The following is a 27,679-nucleotide window of genomic DNA, read 5'->3' on the forward strand; positions in this document are numbered from 1 at the left end:
CTCCTTCATCTTTAATTTACTTAATATTTTCATCTTTAGTGAACTTTTTTGCGTACATTACCTTATACTAACCGTATTTTATCAGAATTACCTCATAGGTTGCAGGCAAATCGTATAGGGAAGCAAGAGGGTCGAGTCTTGAGAAGAGTTCTGGATAAGAAGCACCTTTACAAGGCAACTGCAAGAAAGTAAGATTTTCTCAGCATTTTAAATATTTAAATAGACAAAGAATGATCTGCAGTAGGCGTTAGAGTGCAGACTACTCCAACATGTCAATCCCAACAGTATTGCTTCCAGAAAACGTTATTGTAATAAAAAATAAAAAGAGTAACTGTCCACGTTGTTCATCGTGAACGACCATGGTCCATAAATAGTATTCAATTACAGCGACAGGGAAGCCACATGGCGGCGTCACTATTCATCCGAGTTGTCATCATGTTAAGAATGCATTCGCCACTACGTGATCAAAAGTATCCGGATACCTGGCTGAAAAGGACTTACAAGTTCGTGGCGCCCTCCGTCGGTAATGCTGGAATTCAGTATGGTGTTGGCCCACACTTAGCCTTGATGACATCTACCACTCTCGCAGGCATACATTCGCAGAGGTGCTGGAAGGTTTCTTGAGAAATGGCAAACCATTCTTCACGGAGTGCTGCACTGAGGAGAGGTACCAATGTCGGTCGGTGATGCCGGGCACGAAGTCGGCGTTCCAAAGATGTGCTATAGGATTCAGGTCAGGACTTTGTATAGGCCAATTCATTACAGGGCCAGAAGATTGTTAAGACATCAGTGTAGGCCTGTGCTGTGATAATGCCACGCAAAACAACAAGGGGTGCAAGCTCCTTCCATGAAAAACACGACCACGCCATAACACTACCGATTCCTAATTTTACTGTTGGCACTACACACGCTGGCAGATGACGGTCACCAGGTATTCGCCATACCCACACTCAGCCATCGTATGGCCACGTTGTGTACTGTGATTCGTCACTCCACACAACGCTTTCCCACTGTTCAACTGTTCAATAATTACGTTGTTTACACCAAGCGAGGCGTCGGTTGGTATTTGAAGGCGTGATGTGTGGCTTATGAGCAGCCGCTCGACCACGAAATACGAGTTTTCTCACGTCCTTGGTAACTGTCATAGTACCTGCAGTGAATCCTGATGCAGTTTAGAATTCCCGTGTGATTGTCTGGATAGATGTCGTCTGCCTGTTACACGTTACGAACGTCTTCAACTGTCGACAGTGTCTGTCAGTCAACAGACGACGTCGGCCAGTACACTTTTGTGCAGTACATGTCCCTTCACGTTTCTACTTCACTATCACATCGGAAACAGTGGACCTAGGGATGTTTAGGAGTGCGAAATTCTCGCATACAGGCGTATGACACAAGTGACATCCAGTCACCTGACCACATTCGAAGTCCGTGAGTTTCGCAATGTCTAATGAATACTGAGGCCGCTGATAAAGATACCTGGCAGCAGGTGGCACCGCAATGCACCTAATATGAAAAAGTATGTTTTGCGGGTGTCCTGATACTTTTGATCACATAGTGTATCAATATCCCATTGCGATTATACTGGCTGTGTTATTTATGAGATAATATACACACACCAAAAAAAAAGTTTTGTATCACCTCTGTTCCGATGGTTCCGGAAGCTGTACAGAAAATTGGAATAAAGATCAACATAAACATCGTTTCCGCCCTTTTTATTGCTCACGAAAACCACACATTGCATGTTGTACCACCATACAGAGAGACCTTCAGAGTTGGTAGTCCAGATTGCTGTACACACCGGTACCTCTAATGCGCAGCAGTACGTACTCTTGCACTGATGCATGCCTGTATTCGTCGTGGCATACTATCCACAAGTTCATCAAGGCACTGATGGTCCAGATTGTCTCACTCCTCAGCGGTAATTCGGCGTAGATCCCTCAGATGGGTTTGTGGGTCACATCGTCTCTAAACGGCCCTTTTCAATCTATCCTAGGCGTGTTCGATAAGGTTCATGCTGGCCACTCTTGTCGAGCGATGTCGTTATCCTGAAGGAAGTCATTCACAAGATGTGCACGATGAGGGCGGTAATTGTCATACACGAAGACGAATGCCTCGTCAATGTGCTGCCGATATGGTTGCACTATCGGTCGGAGGATGGCATTCACGTATCGTACAGCCGTTACGGTGCCTTCCATGACCACCAACGGCATACGTTTGCACCACATAATGCCACCCCAAAACAGCAGGGAACCTCCACCTTGGTGCCCTCTCTGGACAGTGTGTCTAAGGCGTTCAGCCTGACCGTGTTGCCTCCAAAAACGTCTCCGACGAGTGTCTGGTTGAAGGCATATGCGACACTCATCGGTGAAGAGAACGCGATGCCAATCGTTAGTGGTCCATTCGGCATGTTTTTGGGCCTAGCTGTACCGCCCTGCATGGTGTCGTGGTTGCAAAGATGTGCCTCGCCATGGATGTCGGGAGTGAAGTTGCGTGTACCATGCAGCCTATTGCTTTACGAAAAGCATTATTCAACAAGGTGGCATTGCCGACAGTGTTGCTCCGAGCTAGGTAGCGGTCATCCACTGCAGTAGTAGCCCTTGGGCGCCCTGAGCGAGGTATGTCATCGACAGTTCCTGTCTCTCTGTACCCCCTCCATGTCCGAACAACCTCACTTTGGTTCACTCCTAGACGCTTGGACACTTCCCTTCTTGAGAGACCTTCCTGGCACAAAGTAACTATGCGGACGCGATATAACCGCGGTATTAACCGTCTAGGCATGGTTGAACCTCAGATATTACGAGCTGCGTACCTCCTTCCTGGTGGAATGACTGGAACTGATCGGCTGTCGGACTCTCTGTGTCTAACAGGCGCTGCTCATGCATGGTTGTTTACATCTTTGGGCGGGTTTAGTGACACCTCTTAACAATCAAAGGGACTGTGTCTGTGACACAATATTCACAGTCAATGTCTATCTTCAGAAATTGTGGGAACCGTGGTGATGCAAAACTTTTTGTGATGTGTATTATAGTAGGTGTGGCTTTTTTGTAAGGTGTATATTACAGGGTTCTATTTGATGAATAATAATACCAGTACTTTGAGGCTATCAATTTATGTGACCTGATCCCCAGTTGCTTGTAACAGGTGTCACAAAGACATGCTATAATTGGATAATTTAAGTTTATTTATTGTTATGTTTTGAAATGTGTGACAATTTATGTTCCTATGAGACTAATAATTATAATAATAATAATATCAGTACATTCCCCGGATTTAGAGCTGATTGAACACATACTTGACACTTCTTGCCGAAAGACTGCTGCCATAGCGTCATTGTCATGATACATAACTGACATCCGCAGAGGACGTGTCCAGCAAAAGACTTTGGAATAAGCCTTCGTAGATGCCCAGACTGTGGCGTCACCGCCAGTCCCGTAATAAGAGGTTTACTGTAAATGGTTTCAAAGGTGTAGAATTAATTCAGCAATTAGCTACTGAGGACGATACAATAAACGCGCCATAGAGGCAACCCACGTTGAAGAAGGACAAGTAGCACAATGCTGTACAGTTCATAGAGGTTTTTATGATTTAGCTAACAGGTTACCTTGCTAAGAGCCACTCTCGGAAATTTTCATCAAATTTAGCCTCTATCTTGCGAGTGAGCAAGATGACAGGCATCATTTTTCGAAAGCTGTAAGCGATCATACCAATGTGGTTCTCACTATTTAAACGTTACATACAGTAGGGAAATGGTCGGATAAAATTTCTCATGAGGGTTCCGGCTCTCAGTTGAAAATTGTTTCGATAAGTGCCGAAGTGTTAAGGAATACCACTCAATCCATGATAAGAAGATTGCAGCACTGCATTAATACCAATGGTCATCACTTCGAGCACTTTCTTTAAATGAACGTTCATGCCACCTTCTTGACCTTCAAAGACCTTACTGTTACACATCATTGGATTCGTCTCGATAGCCGCCATCAAAAAATGAATATCAACTATAGTATCCCATTAAAAAAAATAAAGTTGACCTTAATGTCACTGACTCGACCTTACCTAACTACAAAGAACCAACGTCATATTATGGCCCCCATTGTCCCATGCAACCTCTGTCCCGCAATCTTTTCAGCTACTGTCATACTCTCGGAGCTATTGCAGGTGGCAGTCACCCTGTATATATACACTACTGGCCATTAAAATTGCTACACCATGAATATGACGTGCTACAGACGCGAAATTTAACCGACAGGAAGAATATGCTGTGATATGCAAATGGTTAGCTTTTCAGAGCATTCACACAAGGTTGACGCCGGTGGCGACACCTACAACGTGCTGACGTGAAGAAAGTTTCCAACCGATTTTTCATACACAAACAGCAGTTGACCGGCGTTGCCTCGTAAAACGTTCTTGTCATGCCTTGTGTAAGGAGGAGAAATGCGTACCATCACGTTTCCGACTTTGATAAAGGTCGGATTGTAGCCTATCGTGATTGCGGGTTATCGTATCGCGACATTGCTGCTCGTGTTGGTCGAGAACCAATGACTGTTAGCAGAATATGGAATCGGTGGGTTCCGGAGGGTAACACGGAAAGCCGTGTTTGATCCCAACGGCCTCGTATCACTAAGAGCCGAGATGACAGGCATCTTATCCGCATGGCTGTAACGGATCGTGCAGCCACGTCTCGATCCCTAAGTCAACAGATGGGGTCGTTTGCAAGACAACAACCATCTGCGGGAACCGTTCGACGACGTTTGCAGCACCATGGACTATCAGCTCGGATACCATTGCTGCGGTTACCCTTGACGCTGCATCACAGACAGGAGCGCCAGCAATGGTGTACTCAACGACGAACCTGGGTGCACAAATAACAAAGCGTCATTTTTTCGGATGAATCGAGGTTCTGTTCACAGCATCATGATGGTCGCATCCGTGTTTGCCGACACCGTGGTGAACGCACATTGGAAGCGAGTATTCATCATCGCCATACTGGCATATCACGCTGGGTGATGGTATGGGGTGCCATTGGTTACACGTCTCGGTCACCTCTTGTTTACATTGGCGGCACTTTGAACAGTGGACGTTACGACTCCTGGCCTTACCCTTCATTCGATCCCTGCGAAACCCCACATTTCAGCAGTATAATGCACGACCGCATTTTGCAGGTCCTGTACGGGCCTTTCTGGATACAGATAATGTTCGACTGCATTCTCCAGATCTCTCACCAATTGAAAACGTTTGGTCAATGGTGGCCGAGCAACTGGCTCGTCACAATACGCCAGTCACTACTCTTGAGGAACTATGATATCGTGTTGAAGCTTCATGGGCAGCTGTACCTCTACACGCCATCCAAGCTCTGTTTGACTCAATGCCCAGGCGTATCAATGTCGTTATTACGGCCAGAGATGGTTGTTCTGGGTACTGATTTCTCAGTATCTATGCACCCAAACTGCGTGATAATGTAATCACATGTCATTTCCAGTATAATATATTTGTCCAATGAATACCCGTTTATCATCTGCATTTGTTCTAGCTGTAGCAATTTTAATGGCCAGTAGTGTATGTAGTATGTGTTCCTTCAGAGATCTCCTCAGTGCGGATGCACACCAGGCTCGAACCTTTCTTGAAATCGACGAAATGCTGCTAGTAATAAGAATAGTGGGCAAGGGGCTCTACATTAGTAGTGTGTGTGGATAGGCTGAGATTTTGGATCCGATATGATGCCAGGGAAGTCCATGTAACTATAATGAACACTGTGTCGAGATGGCTTAGTGTTCAGAGCGTCTGCCATGTAAGCATAAGACACAGGTTCGAATCCCCCCATCCGGTACAGATTTTCAGTCTTCCCCATTGACTTAAGTCAATGACCACTCACAGCCAAGAAATGTCTGTGATTCCCTTGAGTCTTAGCGCACCCGGCCTTCTGGATCAAAATGGTGTCTCATCCTTCGGACATGTAGGAAAGAACAGACACTACATGCATGGTTTTCAGATGGATCACTTGAGTGCAAATGACAGCTCCGACAATGCACTGCCCTTATATATCTTGTGTAAGCGATTCTATTGACATTGTACGTATACATATCTCTGTCCCATTACCTTTGTCGCCCCATTGTATGTGCCATACGAGGGCCGAGAAGGCTAACACTACAGCAATATGGACTGCACAGTACTAAGGGACGTGTGGGTGCGGACTGCGCAGGCATCTACGACGTTCCGGCGGCTGTGGTGGCGTTGCTGTCCCTGTGCTACGGCTCCATCTCGGTGCTGGCCGTGGTGGGCAACGCGCTCGTCATGTGGATCGTGGCCACGTCGCGCCGCATGCAGAACGTCACCAACTGCTTCATCGCCAACCTGGCGCTCGCCGACATCGTCATCGGCCTCTTTGCCATCCCCTTCCAGGTAGGTTCACCGTCCGTACCACCGCTACTTTCTCTTTTTTCCACACCAGGGCTTGCCCAAAATAACAACATTTTGTGTCGCATGAATTTTGATGTTGTTGTTGTTGTTGTGGTCTTTAGTCCTGAGACTGGTTTGATGCAGCTCTCCAAGCTACTCTATACTGTGCAAGCTTCTTCACCTCCCAGTACCTACTGCAGCCTACATCCTTCTGAATCTGCTTAGCGTATTCATCTCTTGGTCTCCCTCTACGATTTTTACCCTCCACGCTGCCCTCCAGTATTAAATTGGTGATCCCTTGATGCCTCAGAACATGTCCTACCAACAGATCCCTTCTTTTAGTCAAGTTGTGCCACAAATCCCTCTTCTCCCCAATTCTGTTCAATACCTCCTCATTAGTTATGTGATCTACCCATCTAATCTTCAGCATTCTTCTGTAGCACCACATTTGGAAAGCTTCTATTCTCTTCTTGTCTAAACTATTTATCGTCCATGTTTCACTTCCATACGTGCCTACACTCCATACAAATACTTTCAGAAACGACTTCCTGACACTTAAATCAATACTCGATGTTAACAAATATCTCTTCTTCAGAAACGCTTTCCTTGCCATTGCCAGTCTACATTTTATATCCTCTCTACTTCGACCATCATCAGTTATTTTGCTCCCCAAATAGCAAAACTCCTTTACTACTTAAAGTGTCTCACTTTCTAATCGAATTCCCTCAGCATCATCCGACTTAATTCGACTACATTCCATTATCCTCGTTTTGCTTTTGTTGATGTTCATCTTATACCCTCCTTTCAAGATACTGTCCATTCCGTTCAACTGCTCTTCCAAGTCCTTTGCTGTCTCTGATAGAATTACAATGTCATCGACGAACCTCAAAGTTTTTATTTCTTCTCCATGGATTTTAATACCTACTCCGAATTTTTCTTTTATTTCCTTTGCTGCTTGCTCAATATACAGATTGAATAACATCGGGGACAGGCTACAACCCTGTCTCACTCCCTTCCCAACCACTGCTTCCCTTTCATGCCCCTCGACTCTTATAACTGCCATCTGGTTTCTGTACAAATTGTAAATAGCTTTTCGCTTCTTGTATTTTACCCCTGTCACCTTCAGAATTTGAATGAGCGTATTCCAGTCAACTTTGTCAAAAGGTTTCTCTAAGTCTACAAATGCTAGAAACGTAGGTTTGCCTTTCCTTAAACTTTCTCCTAAGATAAGTCGTAGGATCAGTATTGCCTCACGTGTTCCAACATTTCTACGGAATCCAAACTGATTTTGAATTTTGATATCCTTTACAAAACAATCTCTAGTCATTCCTTCCGTTGCTGAATGGCATTAAGCATAATTTTTATTTGTGTCGTGGACTCTCCCCTGAGTGTGAGTCGACGTGTATCACATATGGATTTATTTCTCCCTTTTTCTATGTGGGTGCATACACCGCAAGCCATCAAGCGGCGCATGGCGGAGGGTGCATTGTACCGCTCCCAGTCCTTTCCGTTCCTGATTCACACCAAAATAGAGAAAGGGAAAAATGTCTACCTACAATATGTGAACTAAAGTATCCGGACACCCCCAAAAACATACGTTTTTCACATTAGGTGTATTGTGCTGCCACTAAACTTCCAAGTACTCCGTATCAGCGACCTCCCTATTCATTAGGCATCGTGAAAGACCAGAATGGGGCGCTCCGCGGAAGTCACGAACTTTGACCGTGGTCAGGTGATTGGGTGTCACTTGTCTCATACGTCTGTGCGTCAGATTTACACACTCCTAAACATCCCTAGGTCCACTCTCTCGGATGTGATAGTGAAGTGGAAACCGAAGGACACATAAATCACAAAAGCGTACATGCCGACCTCGTGTGTTGACTGACAGAGACCGCCGACAGTTGAAGAAAGTCGTAATGTGCAATAGGTAGACATCTGCACAGACCATCACACAGGAATTCCAAACTGCATCACGATCCTCTGCAAGTACTATGGCAGTTAGGCGGGAGGTGAGAAAACTTGGATTTCATGGCCGAGCGGCTGTTCATAAGTCACACATCACGCCGGTAAATGCCAAACGACGCCTCGCTTGGTGTAAGGATCGTAAACATTGGACGATTGAACAGTGGAAAAACGTTAGAGTGACTAATCGGAGTACACAATGTCGAGATCCAATGGCGGGGTGTGGATATGGCGAATGCCCGGAGAACGTCGTCAGCCAACGTGTGTTGTGCCAGCAGTAAAATTCGGAGGTGTTGGTGTTATGGCGTGGTCGTGTTTTTCATGGAGGCGGCTTGCACCCATTGCGGTTTTGCGTGGCACTAATACAGCACAGGCCTACCTTGATAATTAAAGCACCTTCTTGGTTCTCACTGTTGAAGAGCAATTCGGGGATGCGATTGCATCTTTCAACATGATCGAGCACCTGTTCATAATGTACGGCCTGTGGCTGAATGGTTACACGACAGTAACATCCCTGTAATGCACTAGCTTGCACAGAGTCCTGACATGAATCCTATAGAACGTCTTTGGTATGTTGTGGAACGCCCATTTTATGCCAGGTCACACCGACCTACATTGATACCTCCCCTCAGTGCAGTACTTCGTGAAGAATGGCTGCCATTCCCCAAGAAACGTTCCGGCACCTGACCGAACGTATGCCTGCGGCAGTGGTAGATGTCATCAAGGCTAAGGGTGGGCCAACAACATACCGAATTCCAGCATTATCGATGGAGGACGCCACAAACTTCTAAGATATTTTCAGCCAGGTGTCCGGATACTTTTGATCACATAGTGTATATGCTCTGCACGAGATATGTTTGTGGCAGAACAATCGCTATTTAATATGTCACAAATTCTGGTTCACTAAATTATCTTAAATGTTTCGGAAAAAGAAAGTATCTTTTTGACCAGGCTTTCCCGTATGATTTCATGAAAAATTGGCGTAGTACTCGTTTACTGATCGAATCAGCCGGTCACAAATTTTGCAGCCTATGTCTGAGTTACTTTGACGTCTTCGTGTAATCCATTATGGTAGGGATTCGAAACACTCGAGCAGTATTCAAGATTGGGTGGCACCAGCTTTCTATACGCGTATATGATATACAGTTTGTTCCCAAATAATTAATTCGTTCATTCACCTTTTCTGCCATCGATATCTCGTGCTCGATCCATTTCATTTTGCCTCGCAACGTTATATCTAGGTATTTAATCGTCTTGACTGTGTCAAGCACCACCAATAGTCAATTCGACAATTATAATATTTTTTCTTAATCTTCATCAACTAACTTTTTTCTACATTTGAAACAAGTTTTCATTCGTCAAACCAAGCAGAAATTCTGTTAAGTCATGTTGCATCCTGCTACGGTTACTCAACGATGGCACTTTCCCGTCCACTACTGCCTTATCATCAAACAGATCCAGATTATTATTTATTTCAAGTTTCTGCTACCAGTCACTTTTTACTTTATGCTTAATCTAACATAATGCAACGCGTTCCGACATGTTTTGTTCATTTTCAAGCGTTTGTACACACTTACATTCATACATACATCGAGAAATGTTACTTAAACAGTTTTAAACTAGATTAATCTGGAACACATTGTTTTTGCTGTAGCTGCTGGTGTGTCATTTGGGGGGAAGGAGGGGGGGGCAGTGTATATCTAGAAATCGAAGTCTGTGATGTCTTCTGCTGGTTTACTCCTTGTTGTTGGTTATGTATATCACAGTCTGTATCGGATGCAGATAGATTTGCATCAATTATGTGTTACGAAAATAGTTTGAAAGGCTTTTATATGACAGTTGATCACTTACAGTTAAATCCTCTTGTTGCTTCACTTGTATCACTGGTCGATTGACATTACACTATTGCACATTATATTTTGTCACTGAATGCCACTGCACAAATTGCTTCGATGTTATACACACAACGCAAGATGGCGGACTGTAACATGTGAGTCTGTATCGAGTATTGAGTTTTTGTATCGATATTATTGGTTCTAGTCGATTATTTACATTAACCTTTCGTGAATCTATTGAGTTAGAACTGGCTTAAGACTGTTGAAGAATTTTGAGTAGTTGAATACGGTTATTTCATTTAGAATGTTATCTCCATTCTTTGTGTTATGTATGAAAATTTCCATTTCTTCCATGATATCCATTCTTTTACTTTTTCCTATTTTGTGTAAAATTTCGAGGTTGTCTTCGTGTTTTCAAAGGGTGGCCTGTGTCTTTAATGTGAGTTGCTGCCGGCCGGAGCGGCCGAGCGGTTAAAGGCGCTACAGTCTGGAACCGCACGACCACTACGGTCGCAGGTTCGAATCCTGCCTCGGGCATGGATGTGTGTGATGTCCTTAGGTTAGTTAGGTTTAAGTAGTTCTAAGTTCTAGGGGACTTATGACCACAGCAGTTGAGTCCCATAGTGCTCAGAGCCATTTGTGAGTTGCTACTGCTGATTTGTTACATTTATCAAGCCTGTAGCAGTCAAAATGTTCTTTGAATTGGGTTCTGAAATTTCTGCTGTTTGGCTGATATAATATTTATTACATTGGCTGTAGGCAATTTTGCAAATGCCAGATGCATCAAGACTTGTATCTGGTGGTTATATATTGTCAATAAGCTCTCTACTTTGGTTGTTGTTGGTGCTGAAGCTAATTTTTACTTCTGTGTTTTTGAATAGTCTTGCTAATTTGTCAGATACTATTCCAAGATTTTGCATTTTTACATATTTGACTGCTGGGGCCCTGTCAGTTGTGAGTGTAGTTTGATGTTGTTTGTTCAGTTTATTTTTTATCTGTTGTGACATGGTATTATTTAGAGAAGGGTCATATCCATTGTTTATTGGTGTATATGTTGTGGTTTCTATTTCTTGTGGGAGTTCTGTATGTTGAAGTGGAAATTTGTGTGCTTTGTACAACATTGATATATAAGAAGCTTTTTTGTGGGAGGAGGGATGTGTTGAGGAGTTTGGTATAGTGGTGTCAATGCCATTAGGTTTTCTGTAAACATTGAAAGCTACCTTTTGGTTCTGTTTTGATATTTTTATATCAAGAAAAGGTATGGTGTTGTCTTCTCCCTGTTCAAGAGTGGATTGAATATTTTTATGTAGGCTGTTGAATTTGTTAAAAAGGTTTATCACTTCATCCTCTGTGCCATCAATTTACTATATGGTTGATAAATATTTCAGCTAATAGGCCACTGAGAGGACTTCCCATTGCTAGTCCTTGGTCCTGCTTGTAAATTTTATTGTTGAAAGAGAAGTGATTATGTGAGAGCACTAGATTAAGTACATCTATAAGTTCTATGATTTCTGGTTTGCTCATTGTCTTGTTTCTCAATTGGTTCATTCTTATTATCTCAACTGTTTCATCTACAGGTATACTGCTGTAAGGGTTAACAATATCTTGGGATAGAAGCTTGGCTTGAGGTGGTACTGTCAAATCTTTGAAACTGTTAATAACTTCATAGTTGTTCCTTATGGATATGATTTTTCAAATGTGTATTTGTGTACAAGTATGTCATTTAGTTCTCTCATTAATTTGTAGGCTGGGCTATTAATTGAGTTCACAATAGGCCCTATAGGTGTGTTAGTTTTATGGACTTTTGGTTGTGCTCTGAGGCTGGGGGCTGTTGGGTTTATCACAATAAGGTCTCGTACTGTTGTTGAGGCATTTTCTTACTTTAGCTTGAAACGTTGGTGTGGGGTCAACTTAGACTTCCAGTGTGTGGTTGTTTGCAAAGAATTCGAGTGTTTTTTTGTATATAATCATCCTTAAACATATTAACTGTTGTGGAACCTTTATCAGATTTTACTGCTAGGGCATTACGGTTTTGTAGTTTCTTATTGATTGTCTGGAGTACATATATTTCAAAGTTGTTTGTTTTTGTTGCTTTTGTGGTTATGTGTTTCTGTATAATTTTAGTAGCCTTGTGGCCTATTACTGTTCGTTCTGTGTCATTAAGTTTTGAAAAGTCACTGGCTATATTTAGTGAGCATATGGTGTCTTGTATGTTTCAGACTGGAGTTTAATGTGCAGCATACATCGATGTTATTAAAGACTGTAACAAGGATGGTGAGTGAGATCTGCCGTGATCTATCACACGAACCACCCACAGATTTGCCTTTGGCGATTTAGGGAAACTGCAGAAGACCATATCTGTAAGGCCGGACGTGGAATTGAACTGTCTACCTACTGAATGAAAGTCCATTGTACCAATCACGGCGCCACCTCCCACGACGACAGTGTTGTGGAAGTAGTTTAATTTTCGTTTTAGGAAGCAACATTACACAGGATGACCGAACCACGGAAGATACCTGTTGTTCGCTGGTAAAGCAAAAACGGCTTTCTTGAACTACGAAACTCTGCTGGTATCATATATTGATATCGAACGTGGGAAAAAATAACCGAAACTGTGCGGATGGAGCACAGCGTTGCACGGCAGGGGAATGTGTAGGGCCAGGGTGTGTAGAGCCAGGGCGAGCCTAACAGCGAAAGGTCGACAATATTCTACACCCCATTTTGTTGCTCTTCGTGGCAAGCCATCCTGGGCTTCAGTTTCTCCAAGATGATGCCCACCCTCACACGTTTAGGATTCTATTCGTTCTTGCCAAATCCTAGCTTGGCCAGCAAGATCGCCGAATCTCCCCCCAACTGAGAACATTTGGAGCATTATACTCTAGGTCCTCCCAACATTTCGGGATTTTAACGATCTAAACCCCCAATTGGACATAATTTTTCACGATGTCCCTCACGAAGTCATCCAACGACTCTGTCAGACAGTTCCAAGCCGAATAAGTGCTTGCGTAAGGGCCAGATGCCACCAACAAGCTATGTATTTGCTGAAATCGCGAAGCTCTTTCTCTTCAATGTATCATCCAACCTTTTTCTCAAATTGCAATCACTTCTTTATCTGTACATATACATCACAGCTATCGATTTCCGTCCCATTTGGATCATTTCTTAGGTCTCAGTGCTGCAAACATTTTTCTTGAAATAGTAATCCACACCTCTCTAGCCATTCTCGTCTCCATATTAAAATTACGAGTAACATTATTCTCTCGCCCATTTCAAACGCTGAATACCGAAGATCCTATATTGGTATGCCGAAAAAATCTTGTCTCTATGTATTTGTGATGGTCATAAATTGCCTTTTCTTATTTTGGGATATAAATAACTGAAACCCACTGAACACCTATCTGCTGTCATTAGTCAATATCTGTTCACAAAAGTATCGGTAAAAACAGAAGAAGAAAACTTTATTTCAAATCAGGGATACTGGCCACTCTCTGAGCATTATGCCCGCCTATACACCATTCCACAAAAGTTATTTCTAGTTAGTATTGACCTGACATGCGATGAAGCAATAGTTGACATGGGAATTTGTCAATAATTATCCACTGTTTCAACACAATTAAGTTAAAAAACCTAACTTCGTATGTAATTTTTACAATTATGTGAAGTGAGACGTTACCTTAGATCAGAGAATCTCAGATTCATACACAACGTAATTGAAAAACAGCGTGGTATATTGCTTCCTTCAGATAAGTATGCACAACTCGATGGGTATTCGTGTTACACCTAATCGCAGTTTCACTATGACTACAGCACTGTACGGACTCACATATTCAAGTGATTGTTATGCCTGCACTGGTTATTGTGCTCGACCACCCCTACAGTTGGATACCCAGAGAAAGCTTTGAAGACTGCAAGAGATCAGACGAAATTATGAACCCGATTTATGCCCTGAAATATACCCGCAGAGATTCAATACGAAATTACCTGGAGGTGACACAGTCCAAACTTGAACTAGAACATTGACTGCAAACCTCGTATCACGAGTCCTCATGTGTATCAAAATCGGGCCTTACAGATTCCATTTCTGCAAGGTCAAAAGTTTTGTCATGTATTGCCAATACAACCTGTTGTTGTTGTCTTCAGTCCAGAGACTGATTTGATGCCGCTCTCCATACTACTCTGTCCTATGCAAGCTCCTTCATATCTGTAAGTACTGCAACCTACAGCCTTCTGAATCTCCTTAATGTATTCATCTCTTGGTCTCCCTCTACGGCTTTTACTCTTCACGCTTCCCTCCAATACTAAATTGGTGTTCCCTTGATGCCTCAGAATGTGCCCTAATAATCGACCTCTTCTTCTAGTCAAATTGTGCCATAAATTCCTCTTCTCCCCAATTATCTTCCGTATCTCCTCATTAGGTACGTGATCTACCCATCTAAATTTCAGCGTTCTTCTGTAGCACCACATTTCGAAAGCATTTATTCTCTCCTTGCCGAACTATTTATCGTCAATATTTCACTTCCATACATGGTACCCAAGGTTTCCTACTAGTCCTCGTCTTTTTACCTACTTGATCCTCTGCTCCTTTACTATTTCATCTCTCAAAGATACCCATGCCAATCGGCCCTTAATGCTCTCTCTGAAACTCTCTACAACCTCTGGTTCTTTCAGTTTATCCAGGTCCCATATCCTTAAATTTCTACCTTTTTGCCGTTTCCTCAGTTATAATCTACAGTTCATAACCAGTAAATTGTGGTCAGAGTTCGTCTTAACATTACATAATCTATCTCAAACCTTCCAGTGTCTCCAGGTTTCTTCCTCTTATACAACCGTCTTTCATGATTGTTAAACCAAGTGTTAGCTATGATTAACTTATGCTCTGAGCAAAATTCCACCAGGTGGCTTCCTGTTTCATTTCTTACCCACAGTCCATATTCTTCTACTATTTTCCCTTCTATTCCTTTTCTACTACGGAATTCCAGTCCACCGTGACAATTAAATTTTCGTCTCCCGTAAGTATCTGAACAATTTCTTTTCTCATATTATACATTTGTTCAATCTCTTCATCATCCGCGAAGCTAGTTGGCTTGTAAACTTGTACTAACATGGTAGGCGTGGGTTTCGTGTCTATCTTGGCTACAATAAAGCGTTCACTATACTGTTCGTAGTAGCTTTCCCCGCTCCAATTTTTTTTATTGATTATTAAACCTACTCTTGCATTACTCTTATTTTATTTCGTATTTATAACCCGGTATTCACCTCACCAGAAGTGTTGTTCCTCCTGCCATCGAACTTCACAAATTCCCGCTATATCTAAGTTTAACCTATCCATTTCCCTTTTTAAAAATTCTAACGTACTTGCCCGATTAAGCGAACTGACATTCCACGCTCCGACCCGTAGAACGCCGGTTTTGTTTCTCCTGATAACGACATCCTGCTGACCAGTCCTCGCCCGAATATGCGAATGGGGGACTATTTTACCTGCACCCAAGAGTACACCATCGTCATTTAACCATACAGTAAAGCTGCATGCCCTCGGGAAAAATTATGGCTGTAGTTTCTCCTTGCTTTCAGCTGTTCGCAGTACCAACACAGCAAGACCGTTTTGGTTAATGTTGCAAGGGGAGATCAGTCAATCATCCAGACTGTTACCCCTGCAACTACTGAAAAGTCTGGCCACTCAACAGATACCCTACCATTTTGGTTGCACGTACGGCGTGGCTATCTGTATCGCTGAGGCAAGCAAGCCTCGCTAATAACGACAAGATCCATGGTTCATGGGGGGGGGGGGGGGCTACACTACCTATTAACGTGTTAATAGTGACCCTGTATGACGAATAATAATTTACGATGATAGCGCCTCCGTTGCCATACAGGGTGGTCGATTGATAGTGACCGGGTCAAATATCTCACGAAATAAGCATCAAACGAAAACACTACAAAGAACGAAACTCGTCTAGGTTGAAGGGGGAAACCAGATGGCGCTATGGTTGGCCCGCGAGATGGCGCTGTATAGGTCAAACGGATATCAACTGTTTTTTTTTATTTTTTTTTAAAATAGGAACCCCCATTTTTGTTACATATTCTAGTAGTACGTAAAGAAATATGAATGTTTTAGTTGGACCACTTTTTTCGCTTTGTGATAGGTGGCACTGTAATAGTCACAAACGTATAAGCACGTGGTATCACGTAACATTACGCCAGTGTGGATGATATTTGCTTCATGAAACATTACCCCTGTTAAAATGGACCGTTTACCAATTGCGGAAAAGGTCGATATGTATGGCTATTGTGATCAAAATGCCCAACGGGCGTGTGCTACGTATGCTGCTCGGTATCCTGGACGACATCATCCAAGTATCCGGACCATTCGCCGGATAGTTAAGTTATTTAAGGAAACAGGAAGCGTTCAGCCACAGCTCCGCAATCTTCCTCTCTCTTGACCTCGAACGCGCTTATGACCGCGTATGGCATTCCGGTCTCCTCTTCAAGCTCCAAACCTTCGCCCTTCCCATTAACTACGTCCGTCTGATCGGTTCCTTTCTCTCCCGCCGTCCTTCCTATGTCACCATCCATAACACCGATTCCTACACCTTTTTCCCCTCCGCCGGTGTACCCCAAGGCTCCGTCCAATCCCCCCTTCTGTACCTGTTGTACACGGCGGACATGCCACCGCCGTCACCCCCCATCCACCTTCTCCAGTTTGCCGATGACACCGCCTTCCTTGCCCTTGCCCCCGCCCTGCAACGCTCTCAACGCCTTCTCCAATCCCATCTTGACCGGTTCACCGCTTGGTGCAACCAGTGGTTGCTCAAGGTCAATCCTTCCAAAACCCAGGCGATCATTGTAGGCAAAACCACCCCTTCCTTCCGCCTCCTTGATTTCTATCTCACCGTCTATGGCCGTCCCATCGCCCTCACTCCCACCCTTAAGTACCTTGGCGTCACCCTCGACCGTCGCCTCTCCTGGACTCCCCATCTCCAGACAATCCAAGCCAAGGCACGTTCCCGCCTCCATCTCCTCAAGCTCCTTTCCGGCCGCACGTGGGGTCTGGACCCCTCCACCATCCTCCACACCTATAAATCCCTCATCCGCCCTATCCTTTGTTATGCCCATCCAGCATGGATCTCCGCTCCCCCTACCTTTTATAAATCCCTCCAAATCCTGGAACGCCATGCTCTCCGCCTCGCCTATCGCATCTGTCTCCCCTCCCCCACACGGATCCTGTATGATCTCATCCCCTTCCCCCACCTCCTGCTTTTCCTTGAAAGGATACGGATCCTGTACACCTCCCGTAAACTTGATCCTCCTCACCCGCTGGTCTCCCCGCTCCTCTCCACCCCCGCCCACTGCCGCGCCTGTATTCCCACGTCCCGCCCGGTCTCCATCTCTCCACCCTCGTTACCCTCTCCCAAGGTGGCTTCCGCCAGCTCCCTCTCCCTGATGATGCCCTCCTCCCCTCCATCTACCCCTCCTACCAACTTTGATCCTCCCACTCTCCTCCTGTACTTACTCCTCTGGGCACCCTCCCTCCCTTCTCTCCCTTTTTCCCTCCCTCCTCCTTTTCTCCCCCCTCGTCCCCCGGGCCTCCCCTCCCCTGTCCCTATCCTCCTGTCCCCGTCTCCTAAGCCGTGGCATCCTCTTTTCCTCCCCTCTCCTTCTCCTCACCCCTGTTCCCCTCTTGGCAGGTCCCCGGACTAGCACACGCTCAGTGGACATTCGCGCGCCGGAGATCACCGCCATCAGTGTATCGTGTGTGCCGTCATGTTTAGTGTTCAGTTTCGCCGTCACACTCCATTGTTCACCAGTGCCATCGTCTTCTTCAGTGTTTGTGCGTCGGGTCTCCAGTTCATAGTGTGGATTGTCATCAAGTGTGAACGGCTTCTTGTGCTTTTATGTTCTTGTGTCTCCTGTTTTTTCCCGCCGTTTCTCTAAGTGATGTCTCCTCTTTGTTTATCTCCATGTACTCTCTTCGGCTTAAGAGCGGCGTATTGTGCTGCTGCCAGCCTACCTGGTTGATCGGGTATCAAAATTAAAATAAAGTAAAAGAAAAAAAGGGTTCAGCCACATGTCAAACGCCATCCACGACCTGCAACAAATGATGATGCCCAAGTAGGTGTTTTAGCTGCTGTCGCGGTTAATCCGCACATCAGCAGCAGACAAATCGCGCAAGACCGGGAATCTCAAAAACGTCGGTGTTAAGAATGTTACATCAACATCGACTGCACCCGTACCATATTTCTATGCACCAGAAATTGCATGGGGACGACTTTGAACATCGTGTACAGTTCTGCCACTGGGCACAAGAGAAATTACGGGAGGATGACAGATTTTTTGCGCGCATTCTATTTAGCAACGAAGCGTCATTCGCCAATAGCGGTAACGTAAACCGACATAATATGCACTATTGGGCAACGGAAAATCCACGATGACTGCGACAAGTGGAATATCAGCGACCTTGGCGGGTTAATGTATGGTGCGGCATTATGGGAGGAAGGATAACTGGCCCCCATTTTATCTATGGCAGTGTAAATGGTGCATTGGATACTGATTTCCAACATAATGTTCTACCGATGTTATTACAACATGTTTCACTGCATGACAGAGTGGCGATGTACTTCCAACATGATGGATGTCCAGCACATAGCTCGCGTGCGGTTGAAGCGGTATTGAATAGCATATTTCATGACAGGTGAATTGGTCGTCGAAGCACCAGACATTGGCCCGCACGGTCACCGGATCTGACGTCACCGGATTCCTTTCTGTGGGGAATGTTGAAGGATATTTGCCATCGTGATCCACCGACAACGCCTGACAACATGCGTCAGCGCATTGTCAATACATGTGCGAACATTACGGAAGGCGAGCTTCTCGCTGTTGAGAGAATTGTCGTTACACGTATTGCCAAATGCATTGAGGTTGACAGACATCATTTTGAGCATTTATTCCATTAATATGGTATTTACAGGTAATCACACTGGATCAGCATGCGTTCTCAGAAATGATAAGTTCACAAAGGTATATGTATCAGATTGCAACAACCGAAATAAAATGTTCAAACGTACCTACGTTCTGTATTTTAATTTAAGAAACCTACCTGTTACCAACTGTTCGTCTGAAATTGGGAGCCATATGTTTGCGACTATTACAGTGCCATATATCACAAAGCGAAAAAAGTGGTCCAACTAAAACATTCATATTTCTTTACGTACTACACGAATATGTAATAAAAATGGGGGTTCCTGTTTAAAAAAAACAAACGCAGTTGATTTCCGTTTGACCTATGGTAGCGCCTTCTAGCGGGCCAACCATAGCGCCATCTGGTTTCCTCCTTCAAGGTAGACAAGTTTAGTTCTTCGTAGTGTTTTCGTTTGACGCATTATATGGCCCGGTCACGATTAATGGGCCACCCTGTATAACTCCAATAAATTCATTCCCGATAGTGTATCTGGATTGCCAAAAATTTCTTATGGAAAGTAAATGCTATCTCTGTAGGAGCCCTAAAGATGTTGCAGAATAAACATATGGGACGTGCTTTGTATGAAACACATACCAAATATTCAAATATGTAGGTAAGGTATACGTGGTAGAATTTGTGAACAAAGGAAATAATAAGACAGAGAATTCGTAAAACACAAATGTATGAAAAATTCAGTATAATATGAGAACGAATCTGGTACACAAAGTCAAAAGCATGGCTCCAAGCACTATGGGACTTAACATCTGAGGTCATCAGTCCCCTGGACTTAGAACTACTTAAACCTAACTAACCTATGGCCATCACACACATTCATGCCCGAGGCAAGTATCGAACCTGCGACCGTAGCAGCAGCGTGGTTCCAGACTGAAGCGCCTAGAACCGCACGGCCACAGCGGCCGGCACACAAGACAAGAGTCTGCACTATTTCTACAGTTTCTCTCTGCTATCAATCTGGCGCTTTTCCGTTTACAATTAATTTTATTTGTGATGATTTAACAGTGAAAGCCTTTGTCAGAATACCTGTTGTTCTCAAAGGGAGGCTCTAACAACAAATGACAGACTGAAGAGAATTCCGAAGCTGATGACAAACAAAACTGATAAACAGCCTTCATCAAACGCCTTTCAGGGCAAATATAGGTTCCGACAACTCCGGCGAGACTGTAAATTCCAAATTGTGATTTATATTCACACACAGAAACTGCATTTCACGTTTTCAAATTGATAGTTGTGCTTGCCCCCCCATGAACCATGGACCTTGCCGTTGGTGGGGGAGGCTTGCGTACCTCAGCGATACAGATGGCCGTACCGTAGGTGCAACCACAACGGAGGGGTATCTGTTGAGAGGCCAGACAAACATGTGGTTCCTGAAGAGGGGCAGCAGCCTTTTCAGTAGTTGCAGGGGCAACAGTCTGGATGATTGACTGATCTGGCCTTGTAACATTAACCAAAACGGCCTTGCTGTGCTGGTACTGCGAATGGCTGAAAGCAAGGGGAAACTACAGCCGTAATTTTTCCCGAGGACGTGCAGCTTTACTGTATGATTAAATGATGATGGCGTCCTCTTGGGTAAAATATTTCGGAGGTAAAATAGTCCCCCATTCGGATCTCCGGGCGGGGACTACTCAAGAGGATGTCGTTATCAGGAGAAAGAAAACTGGCATTCTACGGATCGGAGCGTGGAATGTCAGATCCCTTAATCGGGCAGGTAGTTTACAAAATTTAAAAAGGGAAATGGATAGGTTAAAGTTATATATAGTGGTAATTAGTGAAGTTCGGTGGCAGGAGGAGCAAGACTTTCGGTCAGGTGATTACAGGGTTATAAATACAAATTCAAATAGGGGTAATGCAGGAGTAGGTTTAATAATGAATAAAAAATAGGAGTGCAGGTTAGCTACTACAAACAGCATAGTGAACGCATTATTGTGGCCAAGATAGGCACAAAGCCCATGCCTACTACAGTAGTACAAGTTTATATGCCAACTAGCTCTGCAGATGATGAAGAAATAGATGAAATGTATGACGAGATAAAAGAAATTATTCAGGTAGTGAAGGGAGACGAAAATTTAATAGTCATGGGTGACTGGAATTCGTCAGTAGGAAAAGGGAGAGAAGGAAACATAGTAGGTGAATATGGATTGGGGGGAAGAAATGAAAGAGGAAGCCGCCTTGTAGAATTTTGCACAGAGCATAACTTAATCATAGCTAACACTTGGTTCAAGAATCATGAAAGAAGGTTGTATACCTGGAAGAATCCTGGAGATACTAAAAGGTATCAGATAGATTACATAATGGTAAGACAGAGATTTAGGAACCAGGTTTTAAATTGTAAGACATTTCCAGGGGCAGATGTGGATTCTGACCACAATCTATTGGTTATGAACTGCAGATTGAAACTGAAGAAACTGCAAAAAGGCGGGAATTTAAGGAGATGGGACCTGGATAAACTGAAAGAACCAGAGGTGGTACAGAGTTTCAGGAAGAGCATAAGGGAACAATTGACAGGAATGGGGGAAAGAAATACAGTAGAAGAAGAATGGGTAGCTCTGAGGGATGAAGTAGTGAAGGCAGCAGAGGATCAAGTAGGTAAAAAGACGAGGGCTAATAGAAATCCTTGGGTAACAGAAGAAATATTGAATTTAATTGATGAAAGGAGAAAATATAAAAATGCAGTAAATGAAGCAGACAAAAAGGAATACAAACGTCTCAAAAATGAGATCGACAGGAAGTGCAAAATGGCTAAGCAGGGATGGCTAGAGGACAAATGTAAGGATGTAGAGGCTTGTTTCACTAGGGGTAAGATAGATACTGCCTACAGGAAAATTAAAGAGACCTTTGGAGAGAATAGAACCATTTGTATGAATATCAAGAGCTCAGATGGCAACCCAGTTCTAAGCAAAGAAGGGAAGGCAGAAAGATGGAAGGAGTATATAGAGGGTTTATACAAGGGCGATGTACTTGAGGACAATATTATGGAAATGGAAGAGGATGTAGATGAAGATGAAATGGGAGATAAGATACTGCGTGAAGAGTTTTGACAGAGCACTGAAAGACCTGAGTCGAAACAAGGCCCCCGGAGTAGACAACATTCCATTAGAACTACTGATGGCCTTGGGAGAGCCAGTCATGACAAAACTCTACCATCTGGTGAGCAAGATGTATGAGACAGGCGAAATACCCACAGACTTCAAGAAGAATATAATAATTCCAATCCCAAAAAAAGCAGGTGTTGACAGATGTGAAAATTACCGAACAATCAGTTTAATAAGTCACAGCTGCAAAATGCTAACGCGACTTCTTTACAGACGAATGGAAAAACTGGTAGAAGCGGACCTCGGGGAAGATCAGTTTGGATTCCGTAGAAATGTTGGAACACGTGAGGCTATACTAATCTTACGACTTATCTTAGAAGAAATATTAAGAAAGGGCAAACCTATGTTTCTAGCATTTGTACACTTAGAGAAAGCTTTGACAATGTTAACTGGAATACTCTCTTTCAAATTCTGAAGGTGGCAGAGGTAAAATACAGGGAGCGAAAGGTTATTTACAATTTGTACAGACACCAGATGGCAGTTATAAGAGTCGAGGGGCATGAAAGGGAAGCAGTGGTTGGAAAAGGTGTGAGACAGGGTTGTAGCCTCTCCCCGATGTTATTCAATCTGTATATTGAGCAAGCAGTAAAGGAACCAAAAGAAAAATTCGGAGTAGGTATTAAAATCCATGGAGAAGAAATAAGAACTTTGATGTTCGCCGATGACATTGTAATTCTGTCAGAGACAGCAAAGGACTTGGAAGAGCAGTTGAACGGAATGGACAGTGTCTTGAAAGGAGGATATAAGATGAACATCAACAAAAGCAAAACGAGGATAATGGAATGTAGTCAAATTAATTCGGGTGATGCTGAGGGGATTAGATTAGTAAATGAGACACTTAAAGTAGTAAACGAGTTTTGCTATTTAGGGAGTAAAATAACTGATGATGGTCGAAGTAGAGATGATATAAAATGTAGACTGGCAATGGCAAGGAAAGCGTTTCTGAAGAAGAGAAATTTGTTAACATCGAGTATAGATTTAAGTGTCAGGAAGTCGTTTCTGAAAGTAATTGTATGGAGTGTAGCCATGTATGGAAGCGAAACATGGACGATAACCAGTTTGGACAAGAAGAAAATAGAAGCTTTCGAAATGTGGTGCTACAGAAGAATGCTGAAGATAAGGTGGGTAGATCACGTAACTAATGAGGAGGTATTGAATAGGATTGGGGAGAAGAGAAGTTTGTGGCGCAACTTGACTAGAAGAAGGGATCGGTTGGTGGGACATGTTTTGAGGCATCAAGGGATCACAAATTTAGCATTGGAGGGCAGCGTGGAGGGTAAAAATCGTAGAGGGAGACCAAGAGATCAATACACTAAGCAGATTCAGAAGGATGTAGGTTGCAGTAGGTACTGGGAGATGAAGAAGCTTGCACAGGATAGAGTAGCATGGAGAGCTGCATCAAACCAGTCTCAGGACTGAAGACCACAACAACAACAACAACAACAGTTGTGCTTGAAAGCGGAATTTGTTTGGTTTGGAGAACGAATTAAATGTGTACTGTTCTCCTGAGCGGTGTGACGTAAATCGAATTCTACTACTTGTATTTCAGTAATCATTTTATCTCCTATATCTGGAATACATGAATACTGGTCCAACCGTTTTCTTGTACGACAAAAGCTATGACGTAAAAAGAAAGTGAGTCCCAGCTGCTACAATAAGTGTTGCCTTGCATGAATTCACTTGAGTGTTCTTCGCAGACTGAAAAGATGAAATAATTATTAACAGAACGGTATGTGCGTGAAAACGTCTAAAAGGGGATGAATGAGCACGTCGAAAAGGGGATGAATGAGAAAAATGCTCTGAAGCGCGCCGTGGCAGAACAAAAGATTCCTTTGTTGTTTATTACCAATACGGAGGCTGTTGCAAAATGTATAGCAAATGTAATTGTGCAGCGTATGGGTTACTTGGCAGTTCTTCGCTGTGGGGTTCATATGAATCTAACGGTGCTTTGCCAGTCAGGGTCTTATTGGAAGGAGTATGGCTAAAATCTATTAATTGCAACAATTGTCAAATTTATTTATTTATGAAGTCTTCATATGAACCTTCACAATAGTTTAATGTGGCTCTGCATATACTGAATTTGGAAGCGCTTTTTCAGCGCCGAGTGGTGAAACAAACGCCATGTTTTGCATCACTTTTCTTTAGTAATACTATTGTTATATTTACACTAATTACAACTGTAGCTCTTTGAACATTAAGTTACGTAGAGAATGGTGATGTGCTTGAGTTGCTTTAATTGCCTTGATCACAAATAAGGGACAAATAATTAATGATGCTAGCAAACCTCAACATAATTATGAGATATTTAAATTCATTCTGCAGTAATGTTAGGCGGACAGACGTATATGGCGTTATTTATGCTTGAACGTCCTTCAACAAATTAGGTACATGCCAATGCGGAAATGATTCCGGAGCTGTTTATGTCTTAGATTATGATATTTCAGTCTAATATAAACACCCCTTGTGACGCAGTCACGGGATGTAAACGTCAGACAATGCATGAGGACGTTCCTGGTGAATCTCCCCCAGTATGTCTTTCATTGAGTCCACATACCTATAGCAATGGTTGCTATATGATCGTGAAGAACAAATTGTCGACCAAACATGTACCAGTCATGCACGGTGCGTGACACATAAGTGCTATGGAATCTGATGAAATTACCATTTTTCTAAAAAAAGAAGATACTCATTCCTTGCTTCTGGCATTGCAGTATCCAACATAAATCGACATTTTAATTTTTTCTGATGGAGAGATCTAATACTTCCTTACTGTAGTTGTTACTCCGCTGATTCCCCTCAACATGCGGCAGTAAAACGAATGACTCCCCAAACCATTATCCGTAGCGTTTGTTCGCCATCTTGTTGTTCAGTGCACAGTGACAGACTGTGATCATTATGGCTCCACAGAGAAGAAAAGTTAATTGAGTTTTTCCATCATCTTAACTCCATCCATAAGAATATTCGATTTTCTATGGAACTAGAGAAAGATGGTTGACTTCCATTTCTGGATGTTTTGGTTAAACGGAAGAGTGACGGCTCTGTGGGACATTCTGTTTATCGTAAGACTACTCTCACTGATTTGGGCTTGCATTCTTCAAGTTGCCATCATCCATCCCAAACCATGTGTGTACTTAAAATCCTTGTGTACAGGGCAGAGAATTTTCCTAAGGAACTTGCACATTCAAAGACGGTGTTCAGAGACAATGGATACTCGACCCGGCAAAATAACAGGGCCTTGCTCAACTAGAGCCAGGAATCGGGAAGTGGATAAACAGGAGACCCCGCAGCCGAGTTCCTAGCTTTTCTTCCCTTCATTGGAAATATCTCCTTCAAAATAGCGACGATTCTTAATAATTTTCATGTGAAAGTGGTTTTTTGTCCACCTTCTAAGATTTCGGATTTGCTGGGATTGGTGAATCATGATTTATTACTGCGGAAGGCGGGCATTTACAAAATACTGTGTCAGTGCGGTATGGCCTATATACGACAGACAACACGTACAATGGAAGAGCGTTGTACGGAACATCAATGTTGCACTCGCCTATTCCAACCTAGTAAGTCTAAGTTGCGGAACATTGTATTTCCAAAGGAAATTCAATGGACTACGATAAAACTTCGAATTTGGCCACAGCAACAACTTTTTGGGACTCCATTATCAAAGATCCGTAGAAACACGCATCGTGGGAAATCTGATGAACCATGACAGTGGTTACCAACTGAATAATGCGTGGAATCCCATCACCTCCGAAATTTGTTCGAGACGAAGACGCCAGAAGACTTCGACAGCTGCGGCCAGCGACAATACCGACGGCAGCTGAGTACTGCATTTCCACCAGCGAGGGCGCTGTCGCTGGGCGGTGTGGTCCTTCTGTCTCAGCGACTGCAACGCATGCGCGGCAGTACCATCAGCGCACTACATAAGACGGAGTGGAGAACGTTTATTTCAAACCTCCCCCTCCTGTTCATCTTCTCCAATTCGCTGATGACACCGCCTTCCTAGCCCTTTATCCTACCCTTCAATGGTCCCAACGGACCCTCCAAACCCACCTTCACCAATTCACCGCTTGGTGCAACCAGTGGTTCCTCCGTGTTAATCCCTCCAAGACCCAGGCGACCATCATAGGCCGCACCACCCGCTCCTTCCGCCTCCATGATTTCTACCTCACCATTTACGGCCGTCCTATCCACCTCACTCCTACCCTCAAATACCTTGGCCTCACACTCGACCGCCACCTCACCTGGACTCCCCATCTCCTTACCATCCAAAACAAAGCTCACAACCGCCTCCGCCTCCTGAAACTCCTGTCCGGCCGGACGTGGGGTCGGCATCCTTCCACCATCCTTCACACCTACAAATCCATGATCCGCCCCATCCTTTGTTATGCCAGCATCGCTTGGATTTCCGCCCCTCCAAGGTTCTATAAAGCCCTCCAAATCCTCAAACGCCATGCACTCCGCCTCGCCTTCCGCATCTGCCTTCCGTCCCCCACGCACATCCTCTATGACCTCATCCCCTTCCCCCACCTTCTCCTTTTCCTTGAACACATCCGCACACTATATATTGTCCGCCGCCTTGATCCCCCTCACCCCCTGGTGTCTCCCTTCCTCTCCACTCCCAACCAGTTGCCGCGCCTTTACCGTTGTGTCACTCCCTCTCTCCATCTCCACACCCACCATCTCCTTTCCCAACACAACTTCCACCATCTACCCCTCCTGGATGATGAGCTTCGCCCTGACATCTACCCTTCCTACCAACTCTAACCCCCTCTTCCTGCCTCCTCCTCAGGGCCCCCTCTCGCCCCCCTCCCTCCTTCTGAGCGGATTTCCCCTCCTACTCCCCCTCCATCTCTTGTGCCTTCTTTCAGTGTCTCTGCGCTCCCTCCTGCCCTGTCTTCCCTTTTCCTCTCCCGCCCCATGTGTCTCCTGCCTCTTCGTGAACCCACGGTTGCCCCTCCTCTCTTCATCCCGCCGCTTCCCCAGCTACCCCATGCTCTCCCCTCCTTTTCCATCCTCTCTGACCTTTCCCTCGTTGGGTCCCACCTGCTAGTTTTATTCTTCGTCGTGTGTGTGCTCGAAGTGGGTTTTAAGTGTGTTGTTTCGGAGTGTTTTTAATACTGTGGCCAACTCTAACCTGTGCATGCGCATCCAGGGTATTCTCTGTGTTTTAAGAATCGCCAACTGTGTTTTATCACTTTCTGGTGACTTTTTTAACTGTCCCCAATGAACATCTACGTGTCAGTGTATTTTTACCTCCATTTTCTCCCCTTACTCTCTTTTATGTTCCCCTTTTTATCTCCTTATGTATGTATTATTTTATTCTTGTTTTAGTTGTTATGTCATTCGGCTAAAGAGCGGCGGATTGTGCTGCTGACAGCCCTCCCCTGCCCTATATGGGGCAGGGGAATGAAATCACAATAAAGAAA

The 27,679-nt window shown here is 44.0% G+C and overlaps 1 protein-coding gene across 3 annotated transcripts in view; it reads left to right on the plus strand.

Annotated features, from left to right (window-relative positions):
- LOC126418442 (prolactin-releasing peptide receptor-like) overlaps window positions 1-27,679 on the plus strand; it is a 981,871-nt gene that overhangs the window by 557,185 nt on the left and 397,007 nt on the right. For all 3 annotated transcript variants that reach the window (XM_050085202.1, XM_050085205.1, XM_050085203.1), the window contains one exon: window positions 6,197-6,396. In XM_050085202.1, the coding sequence (XP_049941159.1) occupies window positions 6,197-6,396 (200 nt within the window). The remainder of the gene's footprint in view (window positions 1-6,196; window positions 6,397-27,679) is intronic.

This window comes from Schistocerca serialis, chromosome 9 (assembly GCF_023864345.2).
Source record: "Schistocerca serialis cubense isolate TAMUIC-IGC-003099 chromosome 9, iqSchSeri2.2, whole genome shotgun sequence".
Classification (NCBI taxonomy): domain Eukaryota; kingdom Metazoa; phylum Arthropoda; class Insecta; order Orthoptera; family Acrididae; genus Schistocerca; species Schistocerca serialis.